Here is a 15,185-nt window from a genome sequence, read left to right on the forward strand (position 1 = left end):
CTGCTACGAGAGTTCTACAGCTGTGCTGCAGAAGTTTTGAATAGCTTTCCCATAACACTGCCTTTACATTAAACTCAGTAGGTCCAACCTGGAGAAGAACTAGACCACCGCAGATACCTGAGTGGCTGTCCGTAGTTATCCTGGCTCTTGTCCTTCTCATTAGGTCTCGCTCCATACTAGACTCGCTGGATTCAATGTTGCTGCTGCAAAGCGCACCTACACATACCTGGACCTGCTTCCCTGCGACAGACAGATAACCTCTGAAGGCCACGCTGGGTGAGATCGCTGTCCCAGCTAGGAAGCAATGGACTGCTACAGCCAGCCTGACTCTTATAGAATCCTCAGTATTAGTATTAATCGGATTTCCTCGTATCTCCAGACTTTTTATTCAGTATACCTCAATCACTACCTAAAGTTCTAAAGCTGTCTGGATATAATTCCTATGTACTTCACTCTGCACAAAACATTACAGTGAAATGGGTATTACCATGATGAGCTCAAATGTTTGCAATGTGCAAGGCTAGTCTGTGTTACATATGATTACAAATAAATATTCAGAGGATGAAGTAGTCACAAATAGACCATTTTATTCACTCACCCAAACATTCTTCACATGATACTTCAGTATCTGGTTTCTAGTTCACCCTTCTTACTTTAGATATTAGCATTTTAGGAGTCATCAGCACATGGATGGGCAACTCTTCTGACTACACATTATAGGCTAACATTTTCCTATGGCTAAGATCCAGAAGACATTTGTTGAACTCAAGGGTGCAGGAATGGGAAACCCTAGAGATAACTCACAGGTGGAAAGTAACACCAACCACCATGAGCTCCTCCTACGCTGCTAAATGAGCAGTAGCGGGTGGGTGGGTGCCAGGATGACACATTTCAGACTCAGAAATCCCATCTGGCTGACTTCCTCCCCCTAACAGGGATTCAGACTGCTGAACTGGACTAGCATAATCCCGCTGCAGATCACCTGATATATCCCCAGTGTGGGGACTACATGTGAACCATTCATAATCTGCTTGCTGTTAAAGAGACACAAGCTGACTATCCCACATTTAAACGATTGTTTCTGATTGCCTGGCACCCTTTGTGCCTGAATAAATAATCACAGCAGCAACTAAATGAATAGTTCCAGACTTTGCTATGTAGACAGCAACAAACCTGGGCCCTACACCAGTGCTTCACTGCCTCAAGTCACACCCTTACCTCATTCTGCCATCCTCCTGCCTACCAATTGTTTTCACAGACACAAAACACAATGTGGTAGGTCTGCTTATATCAAAGGCTCATTCATTCAACTTCCTCAGCCCCCACTAGCGCAGCCCTCGTGCTGAAGCATTAATGACACAGCTCCCAGGCTTACTCTACCCTGTATTTCTCCACCACAACATAGAAGGCCAGTATGACCTGTAAGAAAACTTACAGCGCCTCCATGTTAGGTGGCACACTCAGAGCTGCATGTCTAGAAGAGTCCTCCTGAGCGAGTGAAAGTTAAGAGCTCCCCAGTGGCCTCCACAAAACAAATGGCCTGACTGCCATCCTCGGATGACAGCTCGCTGGATCCAGACCCTGATGTTTGAGAAACAGATGCCCCGAATCTTGAATATTAGGTTCACTCTTACCTGTACAGTTTAGTTATTTTCCAAATATTGCATTTGATATTGCTTTTCAAACGTGTGGTCAGTTCACGCTCTATCTGGGATAAATGCTGAGCAAGCCAGCCCCCTGAAAATCTATTAATAGACATTATTTCATTCATTTCATCTACATGCAGAGAACCTACCAACCAAAACTCTGAAAATGCTAAAGGAGGAAACTGGAGCAGATGAGACCATTTCAAGACACCAAAAATGGGTCACATATGCTACACTGAGCTCCCTTCAGACACAGCAAGTGTCACAGAAATCCAGCAATTTCAGCTTTTAGAAATTAAAGGTGAGCATAGCAATCCTTTATTTCACTGCAGTGTTCTCAGCAGGTAAAAGAGAACAGCTCATGAAGCAACAGCACTGGATAATGCACTCTACTTTGTTCACCTCAGTGATTATTGCAATTATCTTCCCTTTTCCTAACACAGAGAAGAGTAACTCAGACATTCTCCTCCCCTTAGAGAGTCACAGATTCTTCCCAAATTCACACACCTACTAAGAAAGCTACCCTCTCAAAACTGTGTCTGGAAACAACACTGGTTCAAGACAGTGCCATTCCTTACCAGCCCCCAGACTGCCCCTCCAGCTGTGCTCTTTTGGGGGCTACATTCTAAAACAGCTCCAGGAACTGATTTGGCTGAAAAATGATACAGCCAGATTATGTCTCCAATTTTAAACCTCAGACATCACAGAATGCTTCAAAAAAAGCAGAGCACACAGAATTTAAAAGCTTCTCACCCACCTATTTCACACAAAGATAGCAGAAGCTGCTCAGTTTATGAGCGTCATGCATGTTTATTCAAAGAAGGTTTTTCTTTTGTATTTCAACAATCCCCATTCAGTTGATCCAAAACTCAGAACACTAATCCCTTACTGCATGATAAATTTGAAAACATCCAAGTAAACACGGGGATTTCAGAATATTAGAAGAGTTCAATTTTGAACAAAGAGGGGGTTTTCAGTCTTAACTACAGTGAAGTTTTTGCTCTGCTCTAATTTAAATCTTGGACATAGTTTTAATCCACTGACTCTGGAACGAATGCCATTGAGAAAGTTAGTTTGAATTTAGATTTAGATGTGAATGTGAAAACCCAGCAGTTTTCAAAACTATGGAATTTATTTCTCAACTAACAAGTGTTGGGAAGGAGAGGGGGGTTTCCTCCACATAAGAGGAAACACGGAAAGAAATCTGTCCAGACTTCTTCTAACTAGAATGAGGAGAATACACAATTTTCCCTGAGAATTGCAATAGACAGCTGCAAGATTAAGTTGTAGTCACAAACTTTTTAGACTGTATCTACACTACTAGGAAGCGTTCTCGATTTTTTTTCAGTGAATTACTTAAGTTAAAACCAACAGAGTAAAGAGAAGTCTTCCAGATATGTGAAATGGTTCAGCTAGAACAATTACATAAGGGCAAAAGGAAGTGATCACCCCCAGAGGACTTGGCAGTGAAAGTTACTAAAGCAAATAATAGATACTGCTTCTGTGCTGAACAAAAACCCTGTTAGAGAAGCAAACAAAACCAGAATGGTTGGTAAGTAGGCAGCAAAATTAATGGCTGCAAGGTCAGCCAAGTTTATGCTTTAGCTTTAGATGTAGATTCACAATATAGTTGCATATGGAATATAAAATGGTATTTTCATACGAGTCTGGCTGTGGTATGAGTTAAACTAAAATCCATATAGCACTAGCATATAGATAATGAACTGAAAAAGACACGAGACTGCACAGAGGCTTCAACTCCACAGTAAAACATCAAATCCAGGGTAATCACTGACACAAGGCCAAAGGCACAAAATCCTTTTCAGACTAACTTAAAAAGAGGAAAACACACACACACCCAAGTATAACAGAACAGACACCGCTGGTACTATTGAGAAAAACATGCACAAGCATCTGGAGACAACATCAAAGAAATGAGACTCTCCTTTTCCGAAAGACAGCTGGACTCATTGCTGTCTTACATTCTATAACCGGCTGAAATAAACAATTTTAAAATATCAGGTATCTCAAATGTATCTCTGAAGATTTACTCTGACAAACGAGTGTTACAAAAGCAAAGAACAGAGAGGTTGTATCAAAGTCCACATTGAGAACATTTGTTTTGTTATAGAGATATGAAGGGTGTACACTGTAATTCCACACAGCACACAATGTTCTACATTACTTCTATGAACATGAATTGTACAAGAACACAGAAATCAGCTATAATCGCCACTGGGGTGACATGTATTTTAATCACAAATGTTATTTTCTGTGGGACTCGGAGAAGATTCTTGCCAGTTAGTATTTCTTTTTGATACCACTGGTACTGTTGGAATGCGATAGAGATCGCTACCCTGAAAAAAACATGTTTCTGTCCGAAGGTTTTTAAGAATTCCTCTGTTAAACAAGATGTCAGCTACTACAGTAGCTAACAACAGAGCAATTCACTTAGACATAAGAAATACTGGAATGTCCTAATATTAACACTAGATGACAACAAAAATAGTCCTATTTAGTCCATTCACACACAGTGTATTAATCCCAAGAGAGTTTTTCCCCCACAGGTTTTGCAAGCTAAAAACCAGTTATCAAGAGCCTTTGAATTAGGTTAGGAGGACTGTAAATACCATCAAGCTGTAAGTGCTTGTAATCTTTTCAGCAGAACAATGCCAAGAAAAAACTGTAGCTCAAAGCAACACAGAATTTTCAGTACAGTTAAGAAGTCTTACTCGCAGAAACAATCTTTGCGTGTTCCCAAGAGTTTAGGTAGGCATAGCTGGGCAAGTGTAATCAGAATCTGACAGAAAGGTCACTGTATGCAACATGAAGAAACACAGCAAATGTCGTTTGAAAGAACTGCTACACAAGATTCTGTAATATATTCATTTGATGGAATGCATAAATAAAAAGAGGGAGAGAGACAGAAATAAAGAGATGGTCAGAAAGTTATTAACCAATGACCCGTAATGATCAAGGTGTTCAAAACTCTTGGCTATATAAGTACAGCTACACAACCTCTGGCATCCACCTGTGGAATGCCCAACTCCTTCCACCCCACACACAGTCCAGACATTGGTTACATCCATGGTATTCCTGCACTGACCTGCTGGAGACACACGGGACAAAAGGAACCATTATCTGGCCAGAACAACTCCATATCACCATTGGAGCTACAATGACTCACAGCTCTTCAGACCTAGGGCACCTATTCCAGGCGCTGTTACGGTGACAGAAAGAGCCACCACAACAGCTTTCTGGTTCTGTTCTTGACCCACCTGAGGTCGCTCCCTATCTGTGCCGACTTACAAGAATTTCCCCTTCTGCACATTACAGATTCTTTCAGGATTTCAACACCTAAAGGAAGAGACGGCACAAATTAACCAACTGAAAAACCCCTAGTAATAAATTATGGACTTATTAGGATTTTGCTTTGGTTCGGTTTTTTGTAAGATAGTCATATTAATGACAACCATTCTTAGACGTTGGGACATTAAGATTCCTATTATTATCACAGAAGATGACAAAACTTTGCTGAAGAGCAGACTTATTTACTGTTAATCACCTGCTTTGGAGATTCTATTTTTCAATCCAACACACGTGTGTTTTGGAGTCTCCACTTCAGCCAGATAAGTGGCAACAATAAAACAGACCAAAAAAATCCTGCTAGGAAAATGCCACTGCCCTCATTTAAAATTTTAAGATTGGTCCAGCTTACAGATTTAGAGAAAAAGAGAGAGCAGTAAAGATAATCCTTGTATTTCAAGAATATTTACTGCTGCTTCTGTGTTTTAGGAAGAAATTTGGTAAGAAACACACTTCATAAGTTACAAAATAACAGCATTAATATTTCCATTACCAGGAGAACTTTTGCTTTTGTGTCACGGAGCCACTGTTCCTCTGATTTTGATGCCTGATGTTCCCAACAGCTTCTGAATGAGGATTCAGACAAGATGCAGTCAGCACAATGCAAACTTAGGCACTTAAACAAAAACTTGAATTGTTCTGACAGAAATCAGTGGCCCAATTTACTTTTGGGGAAGCAACTATGACATACTTAAAGTAAGTATGAAGCTTCAGTGACAGCTGCGTTGTATGCAATGTTCTGCTTAAAGCTACAGTTTGCCAGTGCCAGGATTTTTAAAAAAGCAAAGCGCTCATTTGTTTTTTCAAGGAAGTCTTTCATCATTTCACTGCCTAAAACAACGTCATACTTCATCCTAATGGAGAGACAGATAGTCAGCAGGAAGATTTTGTTCCAAAATTACAGCATCCTTCTCACGTAAACCCAAACCAAGAACAAAAAGTTAGGTTTAATTACATTCCACCACAAAACAAAACAAGTTTACCCAGATGAGCTCAAGGAAGAAGTCTGTGCAAAAACAGAGTCAATGACTACATCTGAATTTTCAAACAAACTTCAACTTAATCTTTCTCATGACTTCCAACTACTTTATACAATTCTAACAATATTCTTTAATAGGAAAATTCTTACGATTGGTAACATTGATCAAACAGTGACGTTACCTACTTCACACCTATTTTTAACACGTTTTACAAAGAAACCAACACTATCTCCGCTCCTGGGTGAGTACCATCCCCAGTTCAGAATGCCATATAGTGGGCGAGCAGCATTTCCCAACAGTGGAAGCCAGAAACAGCTGAAGCCATTTCAGAACAGATTGATGTAACCCAGAGATGCAGGGCATAAGGAATAGAGACATCAGAAAGAAGAAGCACCCATGTGTTTCATGTAACAGATACTCATCAAAAAGAAATAAATCAGTGGAATTCAGACATGTTTGCAAGTCCAGTGAAATACAGACGTGCATCTTTAGGTGGAACATCTATCACTGGTGTGTGACTTGTAGCATCACTCCTGACCGCGGGCAGGTACCACTGCCCACGCGATGAGGAGCATGGGATGGATGAGGGGTAAGGCTGGCTCCCCAGCTGCCATCGATCAGTACTCACAGGTGCTTCTGCTGGTACTCAGAGCTCCTGCGCTCCATCAGATCAGCTGATGTGTCAGCTAACCCAGCTTGGGAATCCCTGCTGTAGGCGTATTTCCAAGCCAAGAAGGAAGGTCTCGCTAGCAGAAGCGTAACTCCCATAGTTGCCTGTAGATAACATATGAGCGATATCATTCTGCTACCACGCTATGTTCAATACACACTGTATCATGAAAATCCACTCAGTTTGGTCATGTAAATTTATTACAAGGTCAAACAGCAGAGTCTTACTGCACTGAAACTTTTCGTAAAACTCTATAACAAATTATCACTTTTGATCATATAAATTTAACTTCATTTCCAGCTAGCATTTCCTCTTTGCATGTACCTCATATCTTTTCTTGCAAGCAAAGAATATTAGTAAACAGGGGGGAAATAAGTGGGAAGAATGACTTTAATTAAATTTTAAATGAAGGTTCCTCAAATATGTTAGAAATATTAAGGAAAAAACGCTGTCCCAAGAGACAAGGAGTGCTAGTGTCACCTCAGGCCATCGGTACAATCTCCCTAAAGCTGTATTACGCAGGCGAGCCCTCCACACTCTCAAGCAAGACACAACTCTCAATTCCCAAAATTTCTGCGGGCTCCCCTGTGCTATTATCACAAACTGCGGTGGGCCATTAACAAAAGCTGTGTGGACCACTGCCCGTGGCTCCCCAAGCTGGTGTGTGTGGGAGAGACCATCAGGGAGCACTTCCAAAAGTTAAAACAATAAATAAATGCTTTTCAGAAGCATAACTAGATTTGAACGTGTCAAAAAAAAAAAGAACAACATGCCAGCAATCGTACCAATTCTATGGGGGCTGGCGTTTAGTTTTGGGGTTTTTTTTCCAGATAAGAAAAATACAAAAGTAGAAGCACCGGTTCCCTGCGGTGCTTCGCTGCTTCCCCAAATCAGGCCGTTACCGGCAGACCCGGCGGGACCGCGGCCTCCGCCGCCCCCCGAGTACTCACTTGCCTCAGCTACCGGGGCCCGCGGGCTGCGGCCTCCCGGGTGCCGGGCCGCGCCGCCGCCCGGCCTCCTCCGGCAGCCCGGGGCGGGGCGGGGCGGGGAGGGGAGGGGAGCGGGCAGGCCCCGCACCGAGGCGACCGCAGCGGACAGGCGGGGGGGGGGGGGACGGCCATGACGGTTGTAACGGCCACAACGACCAGGGGAGGCGGCACCTTCCCGCCCCCTGGAAGTGCTGTGGGACGGGCCCGCCCCCGCCCCGCTGGCGGGGTCCGACCCGGAAGCAGTCGTGGAGCGCTGACGGTGCCAGGGCCCGCGTCCCGCCATGGCTCCCAAGGGCGGCCCCGGCGGGCGACAGCAGTCGGAGGAGGACCTGCTCTTGCAGGACTTCAGCCGCAACCTCTCTGCCAAGTCCTCCGCGCTCTTCTTCGGAAACGCCTTCATTGTCTCTGCCATCCCCATCTGTGAGCGGCGGCGGGGGGTTCCGGGGGGGGCAGCGAGGGACCCTGGAGGCGGGGCGTCAGGCCCTGAGGGGGGACGGCAGGCCCTGAGGGAGCCAAGGGGCTCCGCACAGCCCGCCTCGGGCTCCTGGCCCGCTGCTGGGTGCTGGTGGGGGTCCCCGGGCTGCCGGGGCTCGCCTTGGCCCCGGCCTGGCCGGCTTTGAGGGGTCCCCAGGCGAGATTATCTTAGCTATGTCCGTGCTGGGTGAGACCCGGCTTCAAAGCTGGTCCCGCTTGGAGCAGCGGGCGGGGTGGTCGGTCTGTGGTTCGTAAAGATGGACGAGGTGGAGCACTGACGTGTCAGCATCAGCGCTGGGTGAAGCTGGCAGGCTGCTGCGCTGGGCTGCTGCTCAGCCACGTTTGGCATGGTCTCATAAGGCTCCTTTCAGCCAAAAGCAAAGCAGATTTTTGTGTTCGAAAGTATTTTTTAATGCAGTTTAGAAACTCCCCAATGATTTTGCAGAAGCTATGCTTGGTCTGTAGAGCCAGTCCTGAATTACTGAGCTCGTAAGCTGTGAGGGACTCCTGTAGGGGTGTTTTTCTTGGAGAAAGAAACCACTCAAAATGTCTTTTTTTTTTTTTTTTTTTTCCTTTTAAGGGCTTTACTGGAGGATATGGCATATGGATCTTGTTCAGTCTGCAGTCCTGTATAGTGTAATGACCCTCATCAGTACCTATCTAGTAGCTTTTGCATATAAGAATGTCAAGTTTGTTCTCAAACACAAGTAAGTTTGGTGGCTATTTGAAGTAGAATTTGTTATTTAATAATTAAAAATAACCCCAATGTTTACAACTTTTTTTTTTTAATGAATAAGAATGTCTGAAATGTTACTCTCAAAACCATTTTACATGGAAGTATCTCCTAATTGTTTTCTGTCATCTCACTTGTAATTATGGAATAGACTAATCAGCTAAGAGTATGATGAAATAGCAAAACTACCTTCATTCTCGGTGGGTGTTGCCACAAACTATATTTGACTAATACTTTTAGTAATTTGATTATTACTTGTTGTCCCTTCAACTTTTCAAAACTGTTCAGTGTCTTGGATGAGTTTTATTCTTCGCTATAAACACAACTTCCTATAACCCCAGGGGTTTTTGTTTTCATTTTTCAACTTCAATGGTGTTTCTTACAGAGTAGCACAGAAAAGAGAAGATGCTGTTTCCAAAGAAGTTACTCGTAAGCTGTCTGAGGCAGACAATAGGAAGATGTCTCGTAAGGAGAAGGATGAAAGGTAATTCTCTTTGTTCTTTTCTTTCTCTTCTTTTTTTGTAATACTGCCTGGTATCTTTAATGCACTAGGTAGGGTATTAGGGACTGTTGCTTGGACACTTTTTGTTTTCTGTATGTGCATCTAACAGATACAAGCTCACAAAAAGTGTCATTTATAAAGCGTTAGGTTTGATGTGCCTGGTAGGAAAACAAACATAAGTCACTCAAGGGTACGAGTGCATAATATATGTGGGGATTTGTCTTTAACTAGTGAGTTGACTGGTAGTTCTTGCTGTGTTCTGTCTTTTAGAAACTGGCTAAAACATGAGCAGCAGTATGTGGTTTACTACACCTCTGCCTGTCAGTCACTTCACAATGGTGGGTGTGCCAGGATGGGCATTTATTTAGATATGTTTGAAATAATGTCTCTACTTCGCCCTAGAATTCTGTGGAAGAAAAATGAAGTGGCAGACTATGAAGCAACGACTTTCTCCATCTTCTACAACAACACTCTCTTTCTGGTCTTGGTCATCATTGCTTCATTTTTTGTGCTGAAGAACTTCAACCCCACTGTGTATCCTTTATTACTACGCTTGAAACAACCAGAGTCCTCTTCCTACTTGTTGCCATTAGTAGCTATATTTGTCATGTGGGTTGTGAGGTTATTCTTTTGGTATGTGCAGTTCATTGTAGTACCTCAGACTTTAACATAAAAATAGAGAATACAAAACAAAATCTCCCAATTACGTAAAAGTTTAACGTCTGACAGCAGATGTTTTGAGGGCATTGCTTGGACAATACACAGAAACTCTTATGGCTTTGCCATTTCAATTATAATTGTGGAATGGGGAGGCAGCTCATACTCTTACAGAACGTCTATCAGTGTGAGTTGCCATGTTCTCTTACCTTACAGGATTGTTTAGTTTCAGTAACTTCAGAAGTAAAGTTAAGTAAATAAGTACTGCCCATCAGGGCTGCATATGTTAATGAAAGCTCTGCAGTATTTAACAGTATTTATAACTACTTTTAAGAGAAAAGGCTAAACTTTATGGGTGTCTTAATTTTGAAGTTAAGTACATTTCAACATCCTGCTAACAATCTTGATTGGAAGCTGTATTTCAGGTTACAGTGTTGCAATTTTAAAACTCTTACAGAGGAAGACCATTTCAATCCCTTGTTTCTCATAAAACTTCTACTAAATGTTCTGTACAAAAATAGTGGTTTCTTCACAAGTATATGTCCTTAACCTTTTCCCTACAGCAACTATATTCTTTCTATAAGTGCTTCATCTGGACTGATTGCCCTGCTCTCCACAGGATCCAAGTAGACAAAAAACCCACACCAATTTATTTCTGTGAGAGGGTTCAACTGCCATACAAAAGTTTAAGGGTGGAATGGGAATCCCTTTTTTTTTTTATAGTCTGACTGCTTGAGGGAATGTGGAGGGAGGGTCTGAATCCAAAATGAGTGAATTATATTTACTTTTGATATCTTTACATGGTATTATTCAATAACTGAATTAATTTTTTTTTTACTTAGCAATGAAAGGAAATGGTATGCGAGAAGTTACCAAACAAGCTTTCTGAAGCACTGCATAGGTGTGACGGTACTACAGACTATTAGCCAAGCACACCGCAGTGGGCTGCTACGCTGCAGCACAAATGGTCGTACTTAAAACCTGTAACGGCATTCCCCTGTAAGTTTGGTGACTGGGTTAAGAGCTGAACTCACTGATCATAAAAAGTGACAATCCGCCATTTATCATTGTAACTTGAAAAGTTGTAATAAAAAGGAGGCTTTTTTGTCATTTAATTCATTGTATTTCCATTCTTCATTTAAAAGAAAAAAAAGGATATTTTCATGGGCAAGCAGCATGTGTCCGTTTGTGAACTCTTTCTGCTTAGAGAAAGAGAGGAGTCTTCTACAAGTCACCATATGTATTGTTTTCATTAAAAATACTCACTTTTCAGTAACTTGGAGTCAGGACAAAACTACACCTCCTAGAAAAATGCTTTTGAAGTGGTTTGAATGTACTGGGGTTTTTGTTTTTTTTCATTCATCTCTAAAGTTATAAATAAAAAAAAAAAACACCTGCCAGTTTTCCTTGCACAGCTTAGCGAAAATGCTTTAGCTAACTTATTATAATGGGTTTATCAGACAATCCTTTTCCTTTTTTTCATGCTATCAGTAAAGCAAGTGTTATATTAAATGCTAAACTCTACTACTATTAATGGACTTAAATTGTAGAAGTTACAGATATTGCCATTACAGACTTGGAATCCTAAATGGGGAAGAAAGAGAAAGCTTAATGTAACAATTACTTTGCTAATCTCTACTTCAATAAGATTTGTATTTATGTAAAATGAAGATTCTGAAGTGCAGGAAACTGTTTCTGGCTTGCCTTAGAGAATGCTGAGTTTGTAACATCTCTATTCCTGACAAATGCAACTATTACCTAATTACCCGGTGCCTGCTGACTACGGCAGTACTTCTCTCTCCAGCATCCCTCGGGACTGGGGCTTGGATGAGGGTCCTCAATCTCAACACACCACTAATTTACTTTTACTTTGTTTCCCAGTAAAGGTAATACTATTCACGTGCTTACATTGTGAAAAATTCCAGTGGGTTTGGTGCACTTTAGAGCTGCCATTGAAATTAGTTTTCTGGTCAGTCATTTAACACTCTTCAAATTAACTTATTGTTTTCCCTCAAGATATGTGGATTTTTCTTTATCGCTTCTGCCTGCTCATTCACTACTGAAAGGAGACTTTCCATATTGGTGGTGCCTGGCTTGCATTATTTTACTTTACTTGGCTTGTCACTTACAAAGGGTGTAATTTGTAAGTATTTAGTCTAAGTATTCAGCATGTGTAAAACAAATTTCTAACAAACTTCTATAAATGGTCAGAATCAACCATGAGGCTAAGTTGGCTGCTCTGTAAGCAAGGGGACTTGAACGTGGCTGTTTTGTTGGTCACTGGTGATTTGCTCAGCTCCTACCAAAAGTACACAGTACTTAAACTCGGGCATGTGAACAGAGAACCCTAATGCACTCATTTTACTTGTCAGCAGTGGTAGGGATAAGAGTGCCCTATCGGGTGTTTTAGAAAGTGGCAGGCGTATTTTCCAGGAAATCTGCCATCTAGAGAAAAGTCGTTTGAAGCAGCGCTTTCTTCTGCTATTATTGTCAGTTCGCCGAGTCTTTTATCAACAGCTTTTCGTCTTACCTTAGTTTTTCTGGTATTGACAGTTGCTGAGGCCTGGAGCATAGTGTGTGTCGGAATTTTTCTGGGGAGAGAACATTGCAGCGTTGACAACCTGAAACAAAAGCGGGTGGGTGGGTGAGTTGTTTCCTACAGAAAGCCTGGTCTTTTCTGTGAGCTTCTTCACAGAAAAGCACTGGGGAATTTTGTGGGTTGTTTTTTTATTATTATTATTATTATTTTTGTTTGCTTTTGAGGTTGGTTGTTTTTTCTCTTGCAATCCCCACTACAAGCTGCGCCTAATTTCTTCACTGTGATGCTGAAAGCTCAGCCTAAAGTTAGGCTGCCGCTTGGCATCCCATTGCCCTCAGAGCATTTAGCAAGTTTTCAAATAAAAGAAAAAAAAATTTGGGACTTAGTATATTTTTAATATATCGTTGGATTCCCATGTATCTGAGAAGGGTAAGAGAAAACATTAAATTGTACCCGCAGAGGTAAGGAAAGGAGCTGGTCTGCTACTGGGGAAAGAATTATCCTGTTAAAACAATCAAGATGTTAACTGTATAATGGTCAAAGCCTTTGTGCTGCCCATGAATCAGATTTTAAAATACATAAATAGTTAATTTTCACAGCTAATAGTGCAAAGTTAGGGGACATGGCCCAGGGCAGAGAACACAATACCAAGAAGGTAAGAAGTGGCTGTCTCCACCTCGGCTAGCTGTTCCCAACCAGGTGCAGTTGGAGATTAATGTTTCCCTGTGGAATGATACACATCCATTTTCAACATGAACCACTGCTGTTTCAAAATCAGCCTCGCTGTTAGTAACGGGTCTCTTAAGTATAAAATTAGATGCACAAAATGCTTTTATTGTGTCCAAGCAGAAGTCAAAGTCAGACTGCAGTTCTGGATATACAGCAGCTAAATTCATTTACACATACCATAGCTCACTGGATTAAATACAGGAGAAGACAACTCAAGTATCGGTATCTGTCCACATGGCCCACGGGAGGGCTGCACACGCTCTCCAGATACCTTGGAGTTAAGGGGACTAAAATACAAGGGTCCTACAAATACTGTACATCGCTGTACCCCTAGGAAGTATGTGCCCAAAGTCTGCCATTCGATACGAGTGAGAAATATCTTACTGAAATCATAGGTGCGTTTTTACAAAGCAAATTCATGGTAAAATATGACGCGGTTCTTAAGATGGGCAAATTAATATATAAGTGCTTACTACCAACTCCTGAAGAGAGATGAAATGCTCACAAAAAAAAAAACCCTACCTGTTTAAAGTGTGTCTTAAAAATACTATGCATTTACTTATGCCCGATTCCAGAACAAGTTAAAGCAAATGTAGCCCTCCAAAGTAAGTACTTGATGTTTTCTGGTATTTTTCAGCAGCTATATATTATATATACATATATATATATATTTATAAGTATCTGTATCCTTAAAAGCTCATGAATATTGAAATTTGCAATAGCTATGTCTACAAGCAGGCAAAAGTAGAGGCAGGTTTCTACAGATGCAAAACCCAATATTTTATCATGGTTTTCTTGGTTTAAGGTTGATGTAGAATTAGAATTTTGCAAACAGCTGTTGTTTTTATTCACCTGACATGCACACTTGGGTTTTCGAACTGTGCTCCTCTGGCTTGTACTCAGAAATACTTCCCAGGAGCACTCCACTGCTGAACTAATTGTATAGTTAGGAGTTGAGCTATCTAATTTCTAACTAATTCTCTGACTTACATTCTTTATTCAACTACAAACGAAATCTAAAGCATATATTCAGCATAAAAAAGAAAAGGGAAGATTTGAGCTTGCCCCTTCTATCTGTTAACCTGAAGAAACTTTATAGTTGGGATTTCCCAAATGTGGTTTTATTAAAACCTGAAGTTGTATCTGGCTTTTCTTCATTGAAAAAATAGATCTGTACATCCTTCTTTAATTACCAAGTACCTGAAGGTTATAAATTATTTTTTGCTTTACACGTGTTTTTCACAGCACAAGCATGAGGTGCTAAGAGTAAAGTAAAAATTAATGAATTCAGTCGAAGGTAAGAAAATACAGGGTTATTCTCGGTTAGAAGAGAGATCAACTGTGCTTTTAAATTTCACTGCAGATTAGTAGCAACAGCACACATCTCCAAGGATCCAGTGACAGTAGACACCGAGCAGCAAGCTGCTGAATGATTCTCATGACCGGATACTAATTCTGGGCTGTACTTCTGTACAGAGCACTTTGAAACCATGCAGTCCAGGTAACTCATGCATTGCATTATGATCTGTAGTCCTTCTTGCTGTAGGGCTTATTTCCCAGAATATTATCTATTTCGTTTACAATATGGGATGTCATCTTTGGAAGGACCTAGGGGTAAAAGAAAACCGACGTTTAATCAAGCTTCCATTAAAGGTTTTTCCAATTTCAAATCTAGATTTTAATCAAACAACGTTTCCTCTGGCTTTTTGTGTGACAGTTATTTAAACGTTCACCTAATTCTTTTCTCCCCTAAAGGAAAAACTACTGTAGCATCTTTACCCAGTGAGAGAATCACAGAAGTGCTCCTAAACTTCTGCACAATATTGCTCAGCTGCAGTGGAAAGTGAGCTGGTGGCAAGAACATCAGAGGAAGCTCTTGTTGTGAAAAGCAACAGAGAAT

The 15,185-nt window shown here is 41.4% G+C and overlaps 3 protein-coding genes across 6 annotated transcripts in view; 1 reads left to right on the forward strand and 2 right to left on the reverse strand.

Moving 5' to 3' along the window:
- TIPARP (TCDD inducible poly(ADP-ribose) polymerase) overlaps positions 1-6,753 on the reverse strand; it is a 40,804-nt gene extending 34,051 nt beyond the window's left edge. Inside the window, exon 1 of the mRNA XM_054205119.1 lies at positions 6,621-6,753. The gene's annotated coding sequence lies outside the window, so the exon portion shown is untranslated. The remainder of the gene's footprint in view (positions 1-6,620) is intronic.
- A 1,101-nt stretch (positions 6,754-7,854) lies between these two features.
- On the forward strand, positions 7,855-11,132 carry SSR3 (signal sequence receptor subunit 3). The gene is made up of 5 exons (XM_054204441.1): positions 7,855-8,071; positions 8,706-8,832; positions 9,244-9,342; positions 9,763-9,894; positions 10,581-11,132. The coding sequence occupies exons 1-5, from the start codon at positions 7,933-7,935 to the stop codon at positions 10,645-10,647; spliced, it is 564 nt and encodes a 187-aa protein (XP_054060416.1). The 5' UTR covers positions 7,855-7,932; the 3' UTR covers positions 10,648-11,132.
- A 3,624-nt stretch (positions 11,133-14,756) lies between these two features.
- The window catches only part of KCNAB1 (potassium voltage-gated channel subfamily A regulatory beta subunit 1), an 84,682-nt gene continuing 84,253 nt past the window's right edge, over positions 14,757-15,185 (reverse strand). For all 4 annotated transcript variants that reach the window (XM_054204437.1, XM_054204438.1, XM_054204440.1 and 1 more), the window contains one exon: positions 14,757-14,893. In XM_054204437.1, the coding sequence (XP_054060412.1) occupies positions 14,804-14,893 (90 nt within the window). In that variant the 3' untranslated portion in view covers positions 14,757-14,803. The remainder of the gene's footprint in view (positions 14,894-15,185) is intronic.

Source organism: Rissa tridactyla, chromosome 6 (assembly GCF_028500815.1).
Source record: "Rissa tridactyla isolate bRisTri1 chromosome 6, bRisTri1.patW.cur.20221130, whole genome shotgun sequence".
NCBI classification, from domain to species: domain Eukaryota; kingdom Metazoa; phylum Chordata; class Aves; order Charadriiformes; family Laridae; genus Rissa; species Rissa tridactyla.